The sequence below is a fragment of the Sarcophilus harrisii genome, chromosome 1, assembly GCF_902635505.1.
Source record: "Sarcophilus harrisii chromosome 1, mSarHar1.11, whole genome shotgun sequence".
In the NCBI taxonomy this organism is placed as follows: domain Eukaryota; kingdom Metazoa; phylum Chordata; class Mammalia; order Dasyuromorphia; family Dasyuridae; genus Sarcophilus; species Sarcophilus harrisii.
Genome location: NC_045426.1, coordinates 313406707 through 313425372, shown reverse-complemented (window position 1 = coordinate 313425372; position 18666 = coordinate 313406707). Strand labels below are relative to the sequence as shown.

At 39.1% G+C, this 18666-nt stretch overlaps 1 protein-coding gene across 1 annotated transcript in view; it reads left to right on the top strand.

Moving 5' to 3' along the window:
- The window catches only part of SCNN1B (sodium channel epithelial 1 subunit beta), an 88782-nt gene that overhangs the window by 50084 nt on the left and 20032 nt on the right, over positions 1 to 18666 (top strand). Inside the window, exons 2-7 of the mRNA XM_003761746.2 lie at positions 2 to 344; positions 2173 to 2455; positions 7226 to 7416; positions 12494 to 12597; positions 15800 to 15963; positions 17996 to 18103. Of these exons, the coding sequence (XP_003761794.1) occupies positions 34 to 344; positions 2173 to 2455; positions 7226 to 7416; positions 12494 to 12597; positions 15800 to 15963; positions 17996 to 18103 (1161 nt within the window). The 5' untranslated portion in view covers positions 2 to 33. The remainder of the gene's footprint in view (position 1; positions 345 to 2172; positions 2456 to 7225; positions 7417 to 12493; positions 12598 to 15799; positions 15964 to 17995; positions 18104 to 18666) is intronic.

Here is an 18666-nt window from a genome sequence, read left to right as displayed (position 1 = left end):
GATCCCAGGGGATTCTATGAGGAAGCATCCAACATGCATCTGAAAAAATACCTGGTGAAATGCTTGCACCGCCTTCAGAAAGGGCCAGGCTATACCTACAAGGAACTTCTGGTCTGGTACTGTGACAACACCAACACTCATGGACCCAAACGCATCATCTGTGAGGGGCCTAAGAAGCAGGTGATGTGGTTTATCCTCACCTTGCTATTTGCCTCCCTTGTCTTGTGGCAGTGGAGCATCTTCATTCAGACTTACCTCAGCTGGGAGGTCAGCGTGACCCTCGCCATTGGCTTCAAAACCATGGAATTCCCAGCAGTTACAATCTGCAATGCCAGCCCTTTCCGGTGGGTTTTATGTAGACAACCCAGCATAGAGTTTTGATGGCAAAGGGATGAAAAAGAAATCAAGGGGTGGGAGAATGTCAGGGTGGGGTACTCCAGGAATACTCAGTATTCACAATGGAACCCTAGAGGCAGATGCTGAAGTGGAAAGATGATACAGTAGACAAACAGTAGGTAATTCTGGGGATTTTCCCCAAACACATGGGAAAAAATTTTGGTTTTGCCCCAGGAAAGTGAGATTTAAAGAATCATTTCATAGCTTTAAAGGAATCTTGCCAAAATCTGGTCATCCTCCTCTTCCTGCTCAAGATGGTTGCCAAATGAATAAGGAGGATATCTCAAAAGTGCATAGTTTAATAGCTTATAAGATTTAATAAATGAAAACTACCTAAAGCTTTTGGAACATCTGGTATAAGGCTCTTTTCTGAGGGAAAGGATACTCTGAATCTCTAATATTAACCAATTTCTAAAATCAAGTTCAGTCTTATACCTAACTTAGGTTTTTCCTCCTCTTGGAACTGTTTGTCCTCAGAGGAGATAGTTACAGAAAGGTGGATGGCTTAGTAAAATTGAATTTGGAGTCTAAACCCAAGTTCAAATCTCACCTCTGGTTCTTAATCCCTGTATAGCATAGGCAAACCCAGAATTCAGGTTTTCTCATAAGTAAATCAATTACTGGACATGGTCAATAGGAGAATTTGTTTTGCTTGGCTATGCATATTTATTACAAGAGTTCTGTTTTAGTTTTCCACTATTGTGGGAAAGGAGAGATGGAGAGAGGAAAAAGAGATAAATACTTGATAAGTAAAAATGAAATAAAATCAGAATCTTGGACTAGGTGATCTCTAGGTTCCTTATAACTCTAAATTTATGTTTCTCTGATCTTTTCTATATAATCTGTATAGACTTATAGATCATATAAACAGTAATGACTTAGATTTACAAAGCACTTTGTGAACATCTCATCTGCCCCATTACATAGGATAAAACTGAGGCCTCGGGGAGTCATTCCCTTTTCCATTTGTCTTCATCTTCTCTTCATCTGTATTCACTTTTAGCAGGGTTCACATTTATGGAACAAATTATGTGTGTAATTTTAGATTTGAATTTCATAAACTTCTTAAAAACCTTGGCTGCTCACCAGGGTGCTAGTCTCATCCCCTGCAAAAAGTACCCAGAACAGAGCCATATGACCCTGTGTTGAGGAGAACACGGATCTAGTATTGGTTGTGTCCCCTCTGACAAAGTTTCCCTCCTTTCCTTTGTCTTGTCTTCATTTAAGATCTATATGGGTGGGGCTGGGGCAGGTGTAGATAACACCTGGGAGGAGTTCCTCAAATTTCTCCTCCCTCAACATGCACACCAAAGGGCGGTGTCTGGTTTGTACAAACAAAATCTTGAGCTGTAAGATTTTTATAACCTGTCTGCCAGGCTGGCTTGTTTGCCCTGATCATCACCCCAGGACCCCAGCAGTCAAACAGAACAGTCAACTGCAGATCTTTCTGGTTCCAACCTGTGATGGATGGCACAGCCACCAGTTTGTGCCTCTGTCTCCATGCCCACCTGAAGGATCAGGGAGGTGAGGAGGGAGGTTCCCTCTCTTTGGCGATTTTAATGTCAGCAATTTAAACCTCCTTAGTGCTTCCCCCTCCCCCTCCCAGCCTCTTGTGTTCTATTAAGTCATCAATCAGGACAGTAGCCCCATCACTCTGGTTTTCTTGCCATCCTCCAGGAGGTCAGGATGATGTAGCTACAAGCTATTTAATTAAGTCATCGCAGGTACACCAGGCAACTGCTCCCTTCACCCTCATGACATACCTTATTCCTTTAGGTATTCTAAGGTAAAGCATCTTCTGAAGGATCTGGATGACCTGATGGAAGCTGCTCTAAAGACTATTCTAACACTCGAGTCTGGTCCTGGCCATGCTAATTACACAGAAAATCTGAACTTGACCATCTGGAACCACACGCCCCTGGTGGTAATTGATAAACGAGACCCCGACCACCCTGTCATCTTGGACCTTTTTGCCTTTGGTCATAATAATTCTAAGGCAATCTCCCCATCTCCACATGGGAACTGTGATGCCCAGAAGTGCAGAGTCGCCATGAGGCTGGTAAGTGACCACCAGGAAGCATAGCCAAAAGCTTCCTCCAGGACGACTGCCCAGTGAATGAGAACTTAGGCTGAAGGAATTGGGGACATTTGCCCTGGACAAGAGGATAACTGGGGGAGGGATTGAACAAAATAGTCATCTTCCATATCTGAGGAGTGGTCTTGAGGAAAAAGGATCAACTTAATTCTGCTCAGACCCCAGAGGGAAGAAATGGGAGCAGTGGGTTAAAATGACAGTGGCAGATTTCAGCTCAACATAAGGAAATATTTCCTATCAGAAAGCAATTTAAAATAGTGGAGATAATAAAAAGAGCTGATACTTCAAGATAATAATTATAATAACTAATATTTGCATAGGGCCTACTTACTATGTGCTAAGCATTGTGCTAAGTGTTTTACAATTCTTATCTCATTTGATCCTCAAACAACCCAGAGAGATAGGTGCTATTATTAACCCCCATTTTATAGAAGAAGAAACTGAGGCAAATAGAGATGAAGTGACTAGCCCACGTTTTCATAACTAATGAGCAACTGAGGCTGGATTTTAACTCAGATCTTCCTGACTCAGGTCCAGCACTCTAATCATTGTGCCACCTGCCTGCCAATAGTGCATTATGTCATTCTGAAAAAAGTTTCACCAGCTGCCTCAAGAGTCAGCTTTCACTGAAGGCCGGATTTGTTTAGTCATGTTGTGGCAGGAATTCTTGGTTAGGCATGAGTTGGACTCGAGGACAAGAACATCTGAGATTATATGACTTTGTTTCTTTCAAACCCTATTCAAAGGTCCTCAAACTACAGCCTGCGGGCCAGTTGCAGCAGCTGAGGACATTTATCCCCCTCACCCAGGGCTATGAAGTTTCTTTATTTAAAGGCCCACAAAACGAAATTTTTGTTTTTACTATAATCCGGCCCTCCAACAGTCTGAGGGACAGTGAACTGGCCCCCTATTTAAAAAGTTTGATGACCTCTGCAAGTTACTGAGGGAAGAAAAGGCATATGCCAACAATCAGGTGTGACCATTTATTGAGGCACTAGTTGGCACAATGGATAGAGAGAGGCAGGCCTGGAGTTAGGAAAACCTGAATTTACATCCAGCCTCAGATTCTTATCTGCCAGGGTTGTTGTGAGGATCAGATGAGATCATATTTATTTTTAAAAGCTCTTAATACAGTACTTGGCATATAGTAAATATTAATAAATGTTAAGTTTATCTTTTTATTGTTGATATTTTAACAATATCAGTATCAAAACAAAATCCGCAAAATCAGAGTTTGATAGTCAGAAGGGACTTCAGCAGCCTCCAATGAAAGTGATTCCACCAGAATATATCCAATCTCTGTCCTATTAAGGACATTAGGCCCAATGTCACATATTGAAAGTGAATGTGCAGGATAGACCAGACCCTATTATTTGGTGGAGAGGGAGGATGGAATACCCTTTCTGGGTAAAAATCAGTCATTCTGGGAACAAAAGGCAGTAATCATTTTCCCCAGCTAACTCAGGATCCTCCACACTAGAGTTTCTGTTTGGTGAAGGACAATTTGTTCCCAGTATCATTCCACAAGCTTGTAAGCCCATGATCAACATAAAGGGAGAATGTCAAACCCAGGACTTTGGAATTCACTGAGCTCTTTGTCTCCCTTTATTTTAGGTCTGAGAAATGGGAGGGAAGATGGCCTCTAACTAACACCTTCCTATCTCAGACAAGTGAGAATTTGGCTTCTAAAGATTTTTGTTTCCTGTAGCCAATTCTCCTAATCTCTCTCCCATTCTGCTACTTGAATTATATGTACTTACTGAGCTCCTGCTACCTGCCAGGCATTGTGTGCAGAAGCCCCTGGAAATGCAAAGATACAAGTGAAAGTTCTTACATCTCAAGGAGCTTACTTTGTAACCCACATGAATTGTTGGCCCCCATTAGGCATAGCCAAGATCTTAGTGCCAGTTTTAGTCTTGATACTTTGTGTAACCTTGGAACAGTCATAAATAATAGCTAATATTTGTATAGCACTTTAAAGGGTTGCAAAATGCTTTACAAATATTAACTCATTTTATCCTCTCAACAATCCTCTGAAATTGGTGCTATTATTGTCCTCATTTTACAGATCAAGAAACTGAGGTAGGCAGAGGTAAAGTGAGTATTCTAGGGTTACACAGCTAGTAAGTATATGATGCTGGCTTTTATCCTGTCTCCAAATCCAGTACTCTGTCCAATGCACCCCATAGCTTTTCTTGGTGCCGGTTTCCTGATCTAAGAATGGAAGGGAAGACTTCTCTCCCACTCCATAACAGAGAGAATCTGATCCTATGGACTGTGATCTGCTGATCATGTTTTTCAAAGCTTAGGAGAAAGAACAGTCCGTTGCACCACTACATATCCACCGTAGGAATGGCTTCCCTGAGACCGATCCATCTGAAAATAATGTTGCAATCTTGGTCAAATGCCCAAGGGTTACAAAGGCATACGAAAATTTTTCCTGCAAATTCTGGCAAGTGGATCTAAGATTATATGGATGATAATTTACTTGCACATACTTTGCCTTTGGGGGGAGGGGAGAGGAAGTCCTGGGTTATCTCATACCTTAAGGGAATTCCCACAATTAATACAAGCAGACCCATTTTTCCCACCTCATAGAGATTGCACAAAAGTGACTAGGATCAAAGGATCATGGATTTAGACGTCAGAGAGACCTTAAAGGTTAACTAGTCCAAGCCCTTTATTTTACAGATAAGAAAATTGAGGCTCAAAAACGGTCTGTCAAGAGTCTTGCCCAAAGTTCCTAGTACTTAGATTTAAACGCTAGTCTTCTGACTGCGTTTCAATGTCCGCTATATCATTCTGGCATGAAAGGTCTGTGTGTAACACTGAGAAGCTCAGCCTTCTGCCATCAGTAGAACACACATCTCTAGCTCTGGAACAACAAGACTGTGTTGATTAAGCCCCTCAGTGGACACAGCTGTTCAGGTGCACATTGTTCAATGATTGACAATGTTATGAGTCACAACAACAAGAAGAAAAGGTGGAAAGCAAGCTGATAATTTTGGATACCCCAGGACATTCGCAAAATCCTCTAAGACCTTGAATGAGTCATTTTAAACTTAAATGCTAAAGCAGCTTTTCAAGAAAAAGGAAAGGATCTTGGTTCTTGCTGCCTACTTGGGACTGGAGCTAAGTTAGATGTCAGTCATCCTTCAGAAGATGAAATCACCCTGGCAAGTGACAAGGGTTAACCAGAGGTTGACACAGGAGCAAAAGCTCTTGGACCTGCCACAGAGTCAGCAGCAATACTCCTGATCCCTAGGGGACCACATCTCTTAGTCAGTAAACATTGACTAAGCACCTACTATGTGCCAGGCACTATGCTAAGCACTGGGGATACAAAGAAAATCAAAAGATAGCCCTCATCCCTAAGGAACTTACATTCTAATGGTTTCAAATCATGTAAAAACATCTGTAGGCTCTCATACTTCTTGGAATCTCCCACCCATCTGTCAAAAACAGACCTAATTCTGCTATAGATTAAGACTGTGATAGACCAGGAAAACTAGGAAAGGCAGGCATGGAGATGGGGAAAGTGATCTGTACATTAAAGATGAGATGAAAACAGACTTCTAACAATAGCAAGGGTCTGCTTGGTGGGGAAGTACAGTCAGAGTGCTTAACTGGAACTTGAGCAGACTGATAGTGAAAAATGCTTTCTTTAAGCATGAAGATAGAGAACTATAGGTAAAGAATGAGGTAGGTCTTTTCAGACATAGCCAATGTGTTTGTTTGTTTCTTTGATCTAATTTATTATAAGCAAGGTTCTTAGTAGCAGTAGGAATCATTGAGAAGAAATACTTTTTTAAAAAATAAGCAAAATTTTGAAAAAGAAATTAGGTAAATAGGACAAATATCAGGGAAAAGGACCATTCTTTTTTTCTGATTCATGAAGAAAAATAACAGTCCCCAGGCATGGAGGAGAAGGAAGGAAAGAAGGAAGGAAGGAAGGGAGAGAGAGAGAAGGAAGGAAGGAAGGGAGAAAGCAATGGAGAGAAGGAAAGAGAAAGGAAGAAAGTGAAGGAGGAAGTAAGGAGGGAGGGAGGGATGAAAGGAAGGAAAGGAAAGCATTTATGAAATACTCTGTGTGAAATATTATACTAAGCAAGGAAGCCCCTTCTCTCATTAACATAGATTGTATATGTTCATATATACATATAAATGTGTGTGTGTGTGTCTGTATAAGAAACAACACATACAGGAGGTTTGGCAGCCAACCAAATAGAAATGTCTTTAAAATGTAGTGGCAAGACAGAAAGTAATATATCTTCTTTCATATCATTTCCATTAATAAAACCTTATCCATTTCCAATATTGAATCATTTGTCCCAAGGGAATAGCCAAAGTTGCTGCTTGGTCCTGTGGAAGAAGGGGAGGCAGGATTAAGGTGGAGACATTAGAGACAGACAGACTAATATTGAAGTGGAGAGAGTCTTATTTTCAGGAGGCAATGCGGGGACAGAAGTATTCATACTGCCTTAGCATTTATCTTGAAGGAGTCCTAAAACAAAGTCCATAAGATGATATAGCTGGAAGAATTCTTAGAGAGTAAACCGTCTTATCCAGAAGGATGGAGATTTCATTATCTCCTAAATTAGACCATTGTCCCTAGCACTCTTACATAGTGACCTGAATGATGGGGGTTGGGAGAGGAAGATCTCAATTTGGAGGGTGACACCCTAAAATGTCAGTTCTGGCTCAGCACTGCCTGGATTTTTCCCCCATCCATAGTGCAGTCAAAATGGCACCATGTGCACCTATCGGAACTTCACCAGTGCTGCCCAGGCAATGAAAGAATGGTACGTCCTGCAGTCCACCAGCATCCTCTCTGAGGTGCCTCTGAAAGAGAGGATCCAGATGGGCTACCCAGCAAAGCAGATGATCCTGGCCTGCCTATTTGGGGCAGAACCTTGCAATCACAGGTATGAACACTTCTCTTTTTCTTCAGTCATCAACTCTTCTTTCTCTCTTTCTTCTCTTCCTTTTCCTCCTCCTCTTCTGTTTTCTCTTTCCTCTCTTCTTCTTCCTCCTCCTTTTCCTCTTCTTCCTTTCTCTTCTTCTTCTCCCTCCTCCGCCTCCTCCTCCTCCCCTCCTGTGACCCAAACAAGCTAAGTGACTTGCCCCTAATCATACTACAATAAATGTCAGAGCCAGGATTTGAACGAGGAGAGCAAAGTCTCTCCTGACCCCAGACCTAATAGGACTCTCTGCTACACAAATGCACAATGTGCAAGGCATTAATGACATGAAGATGAAATATGGCACTATCCCTGCCTTCCAGAAGTCCATATTCTACTGGGGGAGATACACATACCCAGGTATCAGGCAGACTATGAGAGGGGCAAAAGAGAGAGCTCGACAGTATGCTCAAGGACAAGTTGAACAGGTTCAGATCATCCTTTTCCTGGGACCATTGAAGAAACCTAAATATTGCCAGTTTCTTCAACTGATACCTCTTTGGCATTATTTCAAATTCCATCACCATGATACTCGACCCCACATTTTTACATATGAGAAAACTGACACCTAGAGAAACTAAATGATTTATCTAAAGTCACCCAAGTCATGGGTGGTAGAAATAGGATCTGAACCCTATTCTTCTAGTTCCAGCATTCTTTCCACTATTCCACATGACAGGACTCTGGCTAAATCCTCTAATCTACTCAGCCTAGGGTGTGCCTCAAGCCCTTATCTATTAAGTAATAGGTTGTGAGATCTATTGATGGAGGGAGTTCCTCACAGTTCCCTGTGGTTGCAGTAATAGATGATAAAATCCCAAGATCCACCTCTGTTAGGACTTATAAAGTATTTTGTATACATTTTCTTATTTGGTCCTCACTTGTAAGGTAAGTCAAATATTATTACCCTCATTTTCCAGAAGATAAAACTGAGGATCAAACAGATTAAGTGACTTGTTCATGATCATCTGGCTAGGAAATACCAGAAACAGGACTTAAGACCACTTAAGGTCTCTCCAGACTACACATCCAACACACTTTTCACTGTACTAAAATACATCCCTAAAGAAGTCTTGATACCATCTTAATGAGGTTTTCTCTAAAAGCAACTTTTGTTGCTAGATCTATCAGAAATCAAATAGACTAATCATTCTGTCATTATTAATGTCTTTTGTGAGTAATCCAGTATGTGTCAATCAGCATCCCCCAGTCAGCTGAAAGTCAAGCAGTGTATTCAAGTTATATCAATATTCCCTCTTTTTAGTGTCTTTTTGCTTTCTCCTTGATTTGGAAATGAACTCAAGAACATCAAATCTCTTTTTTCTTTTTCCTCAGTTTAATCTTATGTTGACTTACATGTTTATTTATTGTATATGCCAGTTGAATGTAAGCTCCTTGAGGGCAGAGTCATTGTCATTTCTGTGTATCCTCAGAACCTCAATGCAATGTGCATTGTGGGATTAATGAAAGTGGGATTAAATTGGATGAAGTATGTTTCAATCTTGTTAAAGGCAGAACAAGGAGAAGAATGGAGAAGAGTATGGTATAGTGTATAAAATTCTGGTCCTGAAGTCTCAAAGACCTAGATGTAAATCTACTCACTAACTATGGAACACTGAGCAAGTCACTTAGCCTATTCTTGCCTCAATTATCTCATCTGCAAAATAGGGATAATAATAACTGTCCTATCTATTAACAGGATGAAATGAAATAATATATATCAAGGTTTCACCCACACTAAAGATCTGAATTCAGATCCTGCCTAAACCACATATTAGCTGTGAGCTTGGACAAATTACTTAACTTATGTATGCCCCAGTTTATATGTATAAATGGAGATAATAATTGCATCTATCTCACTGGGTTTTATGAAGATCAAATGAGGTAATATATAAGCATGAAAACTTCACTAAGACTTTTCTTAAAACTTTCACTAAGATCCAAGCATTAATAGCTTAAAACTGCATTACATTTTGAGACCCCAAAGCTTTAATAACTTTTTAAGTTTTAATAGCTTAAAACTGCACTAAGTTTTGGGACACCTACTATGTAAAATGTTTTGTAAAATGTAAAATGCAAATCTTAATGGGCCATATAAAATGCTAGATATTTTTATTGAATGTTAGTCATTACAATTGTTTATCTAAAGAAACACCTGAAAGCTATGGAATATCCACACCTTTACCATTTGGGGGAATTCTGTTTTCCTTTTTTCAACTATTTTGCAGTTTCTTCTCAAACCTTTCCCACCTGCTAATTGTCAAGGCAATTCCAAAGGTATGATACTGTGGAATGAGGATGGGCTTTAGTCATAGGATCATACATTTATTACTGGAAGGGATAATAGACATAATCTCTTCTTACCAACGAAAAAAGGCCAGACAAGTTAAATTACTTTCTCAGGGTCACATAGCTAATAAGAACTTGAAATGAGATTTGAACCCAGGATTTCAGGCTTCCGAGTCCAGTGCCCTATTCATTGTATTACTTACTGCTTCTCAGGTCATAGACCTAGATTTAAGTTTCATACTTATTAATTGTGGGATCTTGGCCATATCACTGAACTTCTCAGTTTCCTCCTTAGGAGAGTGTTGGACTAGAGAGTCCTTCCAGCTCTGTAGTTAGAGCCTAAGTGACACCAAAAATAACAACCAGAAGACAGATCCCAGAGAGACATTTTTTTTCTTGATTCATCTTATTGTTCCCTCCCCTTTTTGTCTTTGGCACCTTGAATTGTTCCATGGGTGTCCCGGAAGCTGTCTTTGCTGTCAATAAACTGCATTATCAATGAACAAATAGTATGTATTTGACCAAAGTGGGGAGCAAAGCAGAGATTGCAGACTTAAACTGGGGTGGTGATGTAGGCCCGCCCTGCCTCTCTTTCCACAATATTGTTTCCCCAGGACTTCATTTCAGCATTGGGAACAGTGTGTCCCTGGGAAGGGAGAACACCCAGGAGGTGTGTCTTCTCCATCAAGGAAGAGCCTGGCTCCAATTCATTTTGCCAGCTCTAGTCCCTCTAGTACTTCCTCTCTGCATTGGGATCCTTGTCTGTGTTAAGATACCGAGTCAACAGCACTCTTGGTTTGCAGGTTGGAGGCCAATCCAGGGCCTATATTGAACCTGGAGATTGTCTACCCCCAAGTTAGTGACCTCTTGAGAACTCCCCAACATCCTGCCTTCTTTTCAGGTCCTACCTGAGTAGCCCCAGCAAACACCTCCTTCCTGTCATCTGGAAGTCATAAGAACCTTCATCGTCATTCACATGTCCCCAATGCTATGACAAACATAGACATAAGGAAGAGGGGAAGCTTTGTTTGACCAGGACAGATATTGTATTTCAATTTCCTCTATTTGTATTTCAATTTCCTTTATTTGCCTGGGTTCCCAAAGTCTTCTTTCCCAGCCCCTTTTTCTTAAATCTGTTCCCTTTGACAAAATGTGTTAGTGATATTTCAGCTTTTACCAAGACCACAGTCACCCGGGATTGCCACCTTCCAGAAAAGTGCCTCAAGGAAGGGAAACTAAAACTGACCATCCATGTAGCTCTCAAGGTGGTTGCTGCCTGTGATAATGAAAAGTCAATTGTTTTTAGAAATCAGTATAATGATCAAGGAATATGCTCAGCATATAGTGGTCACAGCAGAAGTCCCTGCTCTACACTGGATATTTTCCTGAGCATGTCCTCCCCTTCTACTAAACACAGATTAGGAAGGCTGAGCTTAAACTGTAGTTGGATTGGATTCAATTAGGTATTAGGAACAACTACATAACTATGCAGGTTTGAGGCCATGAAATTCTGCTTGGTAATGAGGGCAAATGAATTGGACATAGAATTGGGAGACCTGGTTTCCAATTGTAGCTCTGTTATTCAATAGATTATCTGGAGCAATCTATTGCCCCTTAATTTTCTCATTTTTCAAAGAAATTTGGAGTAGATGGTCATATGTTTCCTTCCAGTTTTATGATTGTTACCAAAAGAGATGGTAGACAATCTTCATTCCTGAGGAACAGGTAATAAAATGTGTTCTTCCTTCTCAGTAGAAGGGTTGAGACCCCCAGGATCAGAATGGTACATATTTTGTCTAATATATTATCTCTTAGTTGTCTTTGCATAAGTTTATTCTTTGTGGCAAGGGTAGGGTTCAGGCAATCTCTGTCTGATTTATGGCTGGGATGGAAGGAGGAATACCCCAAAAGGACTATGATGCATTCAAAAATCTTATTTAAAAACAAACCCAAAGGACAAGGAGGAGAGTGGAGAAGTTATATAATCTCTTCTGGAGATTTTAAAGAACTCTGTATGAGTTAGTGGGGCAACTAAGTGGAATCAGGAAGAGTCATCTTTATGAAGTCAAATCAGTTTTCAGACACTTACTAGCTGTGTTATCCCAGGCAAATCACTTAACCCGGTTTGCCTCAGTTCCTCACCTGTCAAATGAGTTAGAGAAGGAAATGGCAAACCACCCTTGTTATCTTTGCCAAGAAAACCCCAAAAAGGGTCATGAAGAGTTGGACGTGACTAAACAACATCTAAGTTAATGTAGTAATGAATACACTAAGGTCTTCTAAACCAAAGCTTCCTAAACTGTAGGTCACAACTCCATATGGAGTCATGTAACTCAATGTGGAGGTCACAAAATTGTGACTTATTATCAACAAATGTTTGATTTGTATAACTTTTATGTACTTGATTACATGGGATTGTATAGAAATTTCTTGGGCAAAAAGGAGTTGCAAGCAGAAAAAGTTTAAGAAATCCTGTTCTAATCCATCACCCTGGTCTGTGACTTTAGATTTGGCAATGAAGAAGAGGAATTAATTCTAGGTTCATTTCTATTCTATTCCAATTGAATTAGATGGGGTGGTCCAGGATTGAAGAGTAAGCAAATTTAGATGCCAGCGGTGATGCTGGAGCTGATACCAAAACCTATCCTGGGTATTTTAGTGTCTATGGTACATACCAATAAAATGTATTTTTAAAAACATTTTAAAATATATCTATCATGTAGCCATTATCACTAATAAACACTTCTTTTAGGAACTTCACTCCAGTATTTCACCCAGACTACGGCAACTGCTATGTCTTCAACTGGGGCATGAAGGAAAAAGCCCTGCTCTCCTCCAACCCTGGAACTGAGTTTGGTAAGTTATACAAAAAAGCAAATGCAGGACAGTCATGTATCAGAATCTTGGCTTTTCAAATCTGATATAATCCAACAGCCATTTGTTAAGTGCCTGATTTGTATTAGACATTCAAAAGCATTCCCAAAACAGTGCAAGGAACCACAGTACAATTATTCTTAGAGAATTCCCAGATTTTTTCATGACATAGCTTCTGGTATCACCTACATAGAGTCCTTCTCATCTCCAGTCTACCCCCATATTGTTAGCATTCTCTCAATGCTGAAATTGTATTGTATTAATTTTTTTCAATAGTATTTTATTTTTCATTTATTTACATGCAAAGGTAGTTTTCAGCATTCTTTTTGGAGACACTGGGTTGCAAATTTTTCTTCCTCCTTTCCCTTACCTCCCCCTTTCCCAAGACAAAAAGCAATCTGATATAGGTTAAATGTGTGCAATTCTTCTAAACATATTTCCATTTTTGTCACGTTGTACAAGAAAAATCAGACCAAAAGGGGAAAAATCATGAGAAACAGACAAAAAAAATGAAAATACTATGCTTCATGTATCAGTTTTTTTAAACTTCATATTTACTTGTGTAAATGTTAGATATCCTGCCATCCTGGCACAGTGTAATAGGTTTATGAGGAAGGGACCACTTAGTTTTTGTCTCAGTGTTACTAACAGTCAATCACAGTGCTTTGAACATAGTAGGTTTTTAATAAATGTTGAATTGAATTGAATCATACTTCTATCATGTAGGGCAGAAACTTCAAATACCCTTCTAAGACTTAGAAAAAAATTTTTTTAATTAAGCAGACAAAAATACAATTTCCTTTTCAAAAAAATCTGATTTTTCTTACTGTGAAAATTCCTTTTAAAATAATCTAAGTACCAGTTCCAATGATCTTGTGATGAAGAAAGCCATCTATATCCAGAGAAAGGACTATAGGAACTGAGTGTGGTTCACAACATAGCATTTTCACTCTTTTTGTTGTTATTTGTTTGCACTTTGTTTTCTTATTTTTTTTTCTGTTTAATTTTATTTTTCTTGTGCAGCAAGATAATTGTATAAATATGTATGCATATTTTGGATTTAGCATCTAGGGGAAGGATGGAGAAAGAGGGAAAATTGGAACACAAGGCTTTGCAAGGGTTAATGTTGAAGAATTATCCATGCATATGTTTTGAGAATAAAAATCTTTAATAAAAAAATTCTTTTAAATCATCTAAGTAAGGTTTGCTTTAAGGTATCAATTGGGAATCAGGAGACCTGAGTCCCTTTTTTTTTTAAAACTCTATCCCAAGAATCAGCCATTGTAGTGTGTGAAAGAAAGTTATAGGGATTGACCCCAGGGAGACAAGAGGATCAAGAGGTAGGAAAATGGAGGACGTCTGGACTGAGAGATTACCAAGGTGATTTATTGGGTGCTTCTTGTATGTCAGAGACTGTGCTAGGTACTAAAGTGGATCAAAAAATTTAAAAAGTAAAACCATTCTGGTCTTCAAATGGGAAATTTGCCCATTTCCTAAAAGAAGCACTCTAGAATACTGTAATATTACATGCAGAGTCAGGAAAGACTTGAGTTCAAATAGGCACGCAGACAATTTACTAGCTGTGTCACCTTTGGACAATTCTTGAAGCCTCATTTTACTGACCTGTAAATAATAATAATAGTAGCTGACTCAGAGTTTTTGTGAGGGACAAACAAGAAAAAGTACATAGAGTTCCTTGTAAATCTTAAAGTGCTATACAACTGGCATCTATTTATTATTATTATTATCATCATTATTCCAAGCTTAGGGATCCATCCAAATTTAGTGCCCTGGTCTCCTAGCATCTTTGAAAGGATGCCAACTTGGAGCAAAAGAAGAATCTTGTTTTTTACACAATTGGGGTCCTGGGGCTTCAGAGGGTATGGCAGAAGGGACTGTCAAAGTAGAACAAATGGATTGACATATTGAGAAATCTTTTCAGGAGCCACTTCTGAAATGAGATAAGGTTAGAGCAGAAACTCAAAGCCAGGTCCCTAGGTAGTATATTTTTCACTTAAAGGAATCTTTTGTTCCTAAAAGATTTGTGTATTAGAGTCTTGTGATATTAGTCATTTAAAACATACCTGCATATGTTTGCCATTTAATGCAACCTTCCAATATGACAAAAGGGTTATTAGACAAGGGACCTGAGTTTGAGTTTCTATTCTGTCATTGTGACATTGCAAGATTGTAGCAAGTCCTTTCACTTTTCTGGACCTTGATTTCCATTTCAGTAAAACTGAACATTGAATACAATGGTTCTTTTTTTCTAAATGTATTTTTTTTTTTAAACTTAAATGCAAAACTAAGAAAAAAACAAAATAGAAAAAGAAAGACAGAAAAAAAAAAAAAAACCATTGTCATGTGGCCAGCAGAACATCTGGGAGAATTCAAAATATGTAACAATAAATTTTCATTTCATGAAAGCATATAAAATTATAGAAAATACTGTATTTATAACTGTTCATCTTTTCTTTGCTTCCTTGTAGGTTTTCTTTTCTTCTTTCTTCTTTTTTCCCTTTCTTCTCTCTCAACTTCCCTAAGAAGAGTACAGTTAAACATGGACATAGTCATATATACATCCATACACACACATATACAATACACATATACACACATACATATATGTGCATATATATACACTAAAATAACATTAATATAGCAGACATGTAATGTGGCAATTTCTCTCTTTCTTGAATCTTTTTAAAAATTTGACTTTGCCTGAGATTAATTTTTATTACCCCTTTTTTCTAATAAATTCTACTCTTAATCAACATTATTGTGTGTGATATATATCTCTAATTTTCTATCCCTGCTAACTCTTCTACTATATTTCTATAAATATGATGATTCTTCACATTTCTTCCAGCTCTAAAATTCCAAATTTCTATAATTCCAATAATTCCATGTAAAGAAAAGCGTGACCTGCTAACTTATTTGTGTTAAATCTGTTGTTTTTTTTCCCCCAGGGGAACCTAACCTGCCTTAGCTTCTTGATTGGGCCTCTCTAGTCCATCTTTCCAGGATGGGTAAAGTAAAAGGGAAGAGAGGAAGGAGGGAAGATAAGCAGTTTTCATTCTATAGTCATCCATCCATGGACTCATGAACTGCCTCTGATGCTGAAATGTTCATCCTAGACCAGCCTCAAACCTTGACCCTCATTCTTCACAATTTACCCCTGCAGGCCTGAAATTAATCCTGGACATCGACCAACAGGATTATGTCCACTATCTCACCTCCACGGCTGGTGTCAGACTGATGCTCCATGAGCAAAAGGCCTACCCTTTTCTCAAAGATGGGGGAATCTACGCCATGCCAGGAACAGAAACCTCCATTGGTGTGCTGGTAGTACGTATGTAGATCTTTTTGCCCCATTAGCCTGGTGACAAAAGCACTGATTTCAGGTACGCAGCCACAGACTGAACCTGAAACGGATGAGCCAGGAGCCTGCTCAGAAAGCAAGAGAGCTTTGTAGAATGGGAGTGAGTAAATACGCCTTCTGATCACAGTCAGCACTGTTCTCAGAAGGGCATTGTATACATGGGGCTTTTTAAAGTCCTTTTCCCTATTCTGTCTCCCCCCAGAGCTTCACTATTTTGCTGAGTCCTAGGAGAGCTCTTACTCCATTACAGCCCCAGCCCCATCTGGTCCTTGTCTTCCTGCAGTGCTGGCCCTTCATCACCCACAAAGAGAGCAAATGTGGCTTCAGTCAATACATATATTTAGTTTGGGCTAACTTGGCTCTCCAAAGACAGAGGCTCCCCATGGCTTCTCTCCTGAGCTTTGAATCTTGGATGAACCATGTTCCCCTTCTCTGCCCCAAAACTACTCTTCAATATTAGAATGTGAGCACCCTCAGAACAGGGTGCATGTTTTTACCTTTCTTTGTATCCCTGGAGCTTACCCCAGTGCAAAATGATATTGTTTGACCTTCATTTTTGACAAGGACAAATGACATCACAAGCAATGTCTTCGCTTGTGTGTGAATTGGACTTAAGTGAGGCAATTACACAAAATCATCACAATTACTCTCTCTCTTCCTGAGTCATCAAAGTCCAGTGGAAGGACAAAAGTCAAGACAACTAGCAATGGCCTGAATGACCCTGGTGTCTTCAATACTTGACCACCTTATCTATTTCCACTAGGAACATTTCTGTGGCTCCCCAATGAACATCTTTTAAACACTTAATCCATGCCGGGGAATAAGTATATTTTTTTTAAAAATTAATTAAATTGACAATATATGAGAGATAAATTAGAGAAGAGATTGTTTCACCTTTTTTATGATTTGAGCCTTTTTGGCAGTTTAGTGAAGCCTATGAATTCAAGCTCAGAAAAAATGTTTTTAAATGTAGAAGATATAAGAATTTAAACTTATGCATCTAATTTTTTTAAAAAACTAATTTTATTGAAATGCAGTTATCAAAATATAAATTACCTTTGGTTGTATCTGTGTGTGTGTCTGTGTATGAGAGAGAGACAGAGATGAGAGATGCAGAGAAAAGAAAATGAAAAGAGAGAGGAGAGAAAAGAGACAGAGAAATAGAGGAGAGATAGAGACAAAGATAGATAGAGAAAAAGAGGGAGAAGCAGAGAAACACACACACAGACAGAGACAGAGATACTGAAGTTAGAAGATAAGTAGCTCAAATATTGACTCTTTTGTTATGACCTCAGACAAGTCACTTCCACTCTATGAACAACAAATTTTCCTTTCTGTAAAATAGGTTTTGGACTAAGTAATCTCTGAAATTCCTCCCAAATGTCTGGGATTCTGATTCTATGGACTTCTAAGACAAAAACAAATAGCCCCAGAGAGGGGGCTTCTTGGAGTTCTGGAAAATTGGGGAGCGGAGAATGGCCTAACATTTTCAACTTTCTGACTTTTATCGGTATGCTGGTGAATTTGGAGTTACTGCTTAAAAGGTTCTTAAAGTAATTTGAATAGCTAGGTACTCTCTAAAGTTGTAAGATCCTTTGATCATTCATTCATTCATTCAACATTCATTTATTAAGTGGCTATTGCCTCAGTCAAACTGAAACCTGTTAAAGACCTTAGCTTAAAAGGGCCAAGATCTCCCATTTCATCCAGGGCTATCTCCAGGCATCCTGCTCTACATCTGGCCACTGGACCTACATGGCTCTGGAAGAAAAAATGAGGCAGGTGACCTTGTGCAGCCTTCCCTCACGTAAATCCAATTCACTTAAGTGTCAGGGCATCACCTTCTTGATGTCATGGTCCTTTTCAAAGAACAACAACATTAAGCACTTACTGTACACTGGGCAGTGTGTTAGGTGCTGTATTACAAAGACAAAAAAAAAAGTCTCCATCCTCAAGGAGTTTATATTTTCCTTAAATGTTACCCTATTTGGGTTTCAGGATAAACTGGAGCGGATAGGCGAGCCCTATAGCCACTGCACCATCAATGGATCCGATGTTCAGGTCCCCAACCTCTACAATGAATTTAATACCTCCTACTCCATACAGGTAAGGAATTTTAATAATCAAGTCTGTTCATTTTGGGATCTAGTATACTGTCTTTATTGCACAGAGAACAGTTATTAGTGATAAGGTATCTAAGTAAAATGAAATGCTGATTATACTTTAATTATTAACTATTTACTGATAAGTATTTCAATCTGAAGATAGAACTTTGGGTTATAAAGAGCAATTAATGAGCTAGAAAGAGAAATGCTGCTACTGATTGTCCAATAGAGTATGGTATCACTAACACTAAAATGTTGCTTTCCAATAGACTCTCTAGATATCCTCCTTAAATCTTCAACTATCAATACCATGCTTTTAGGGGATACACGTAGAATCCCAGCAAGCTGGATGTGGAATAAATGTTGGGGAAATGGTTATAAACTGATACACCATAGATTCAGATGTAAAAAGGATTGTAGAGGCCATTCAGTTCAACCTTCTCATTTTATAGATGAGGAAACTGAGACCTAGAGAGGTGGGGTAATTTGCCTAGAGCCACAAAGACAGCAAGTGGCAGAGTCCATCTTCAAACAACTTACACTAATTCCACATTCAACACTCTC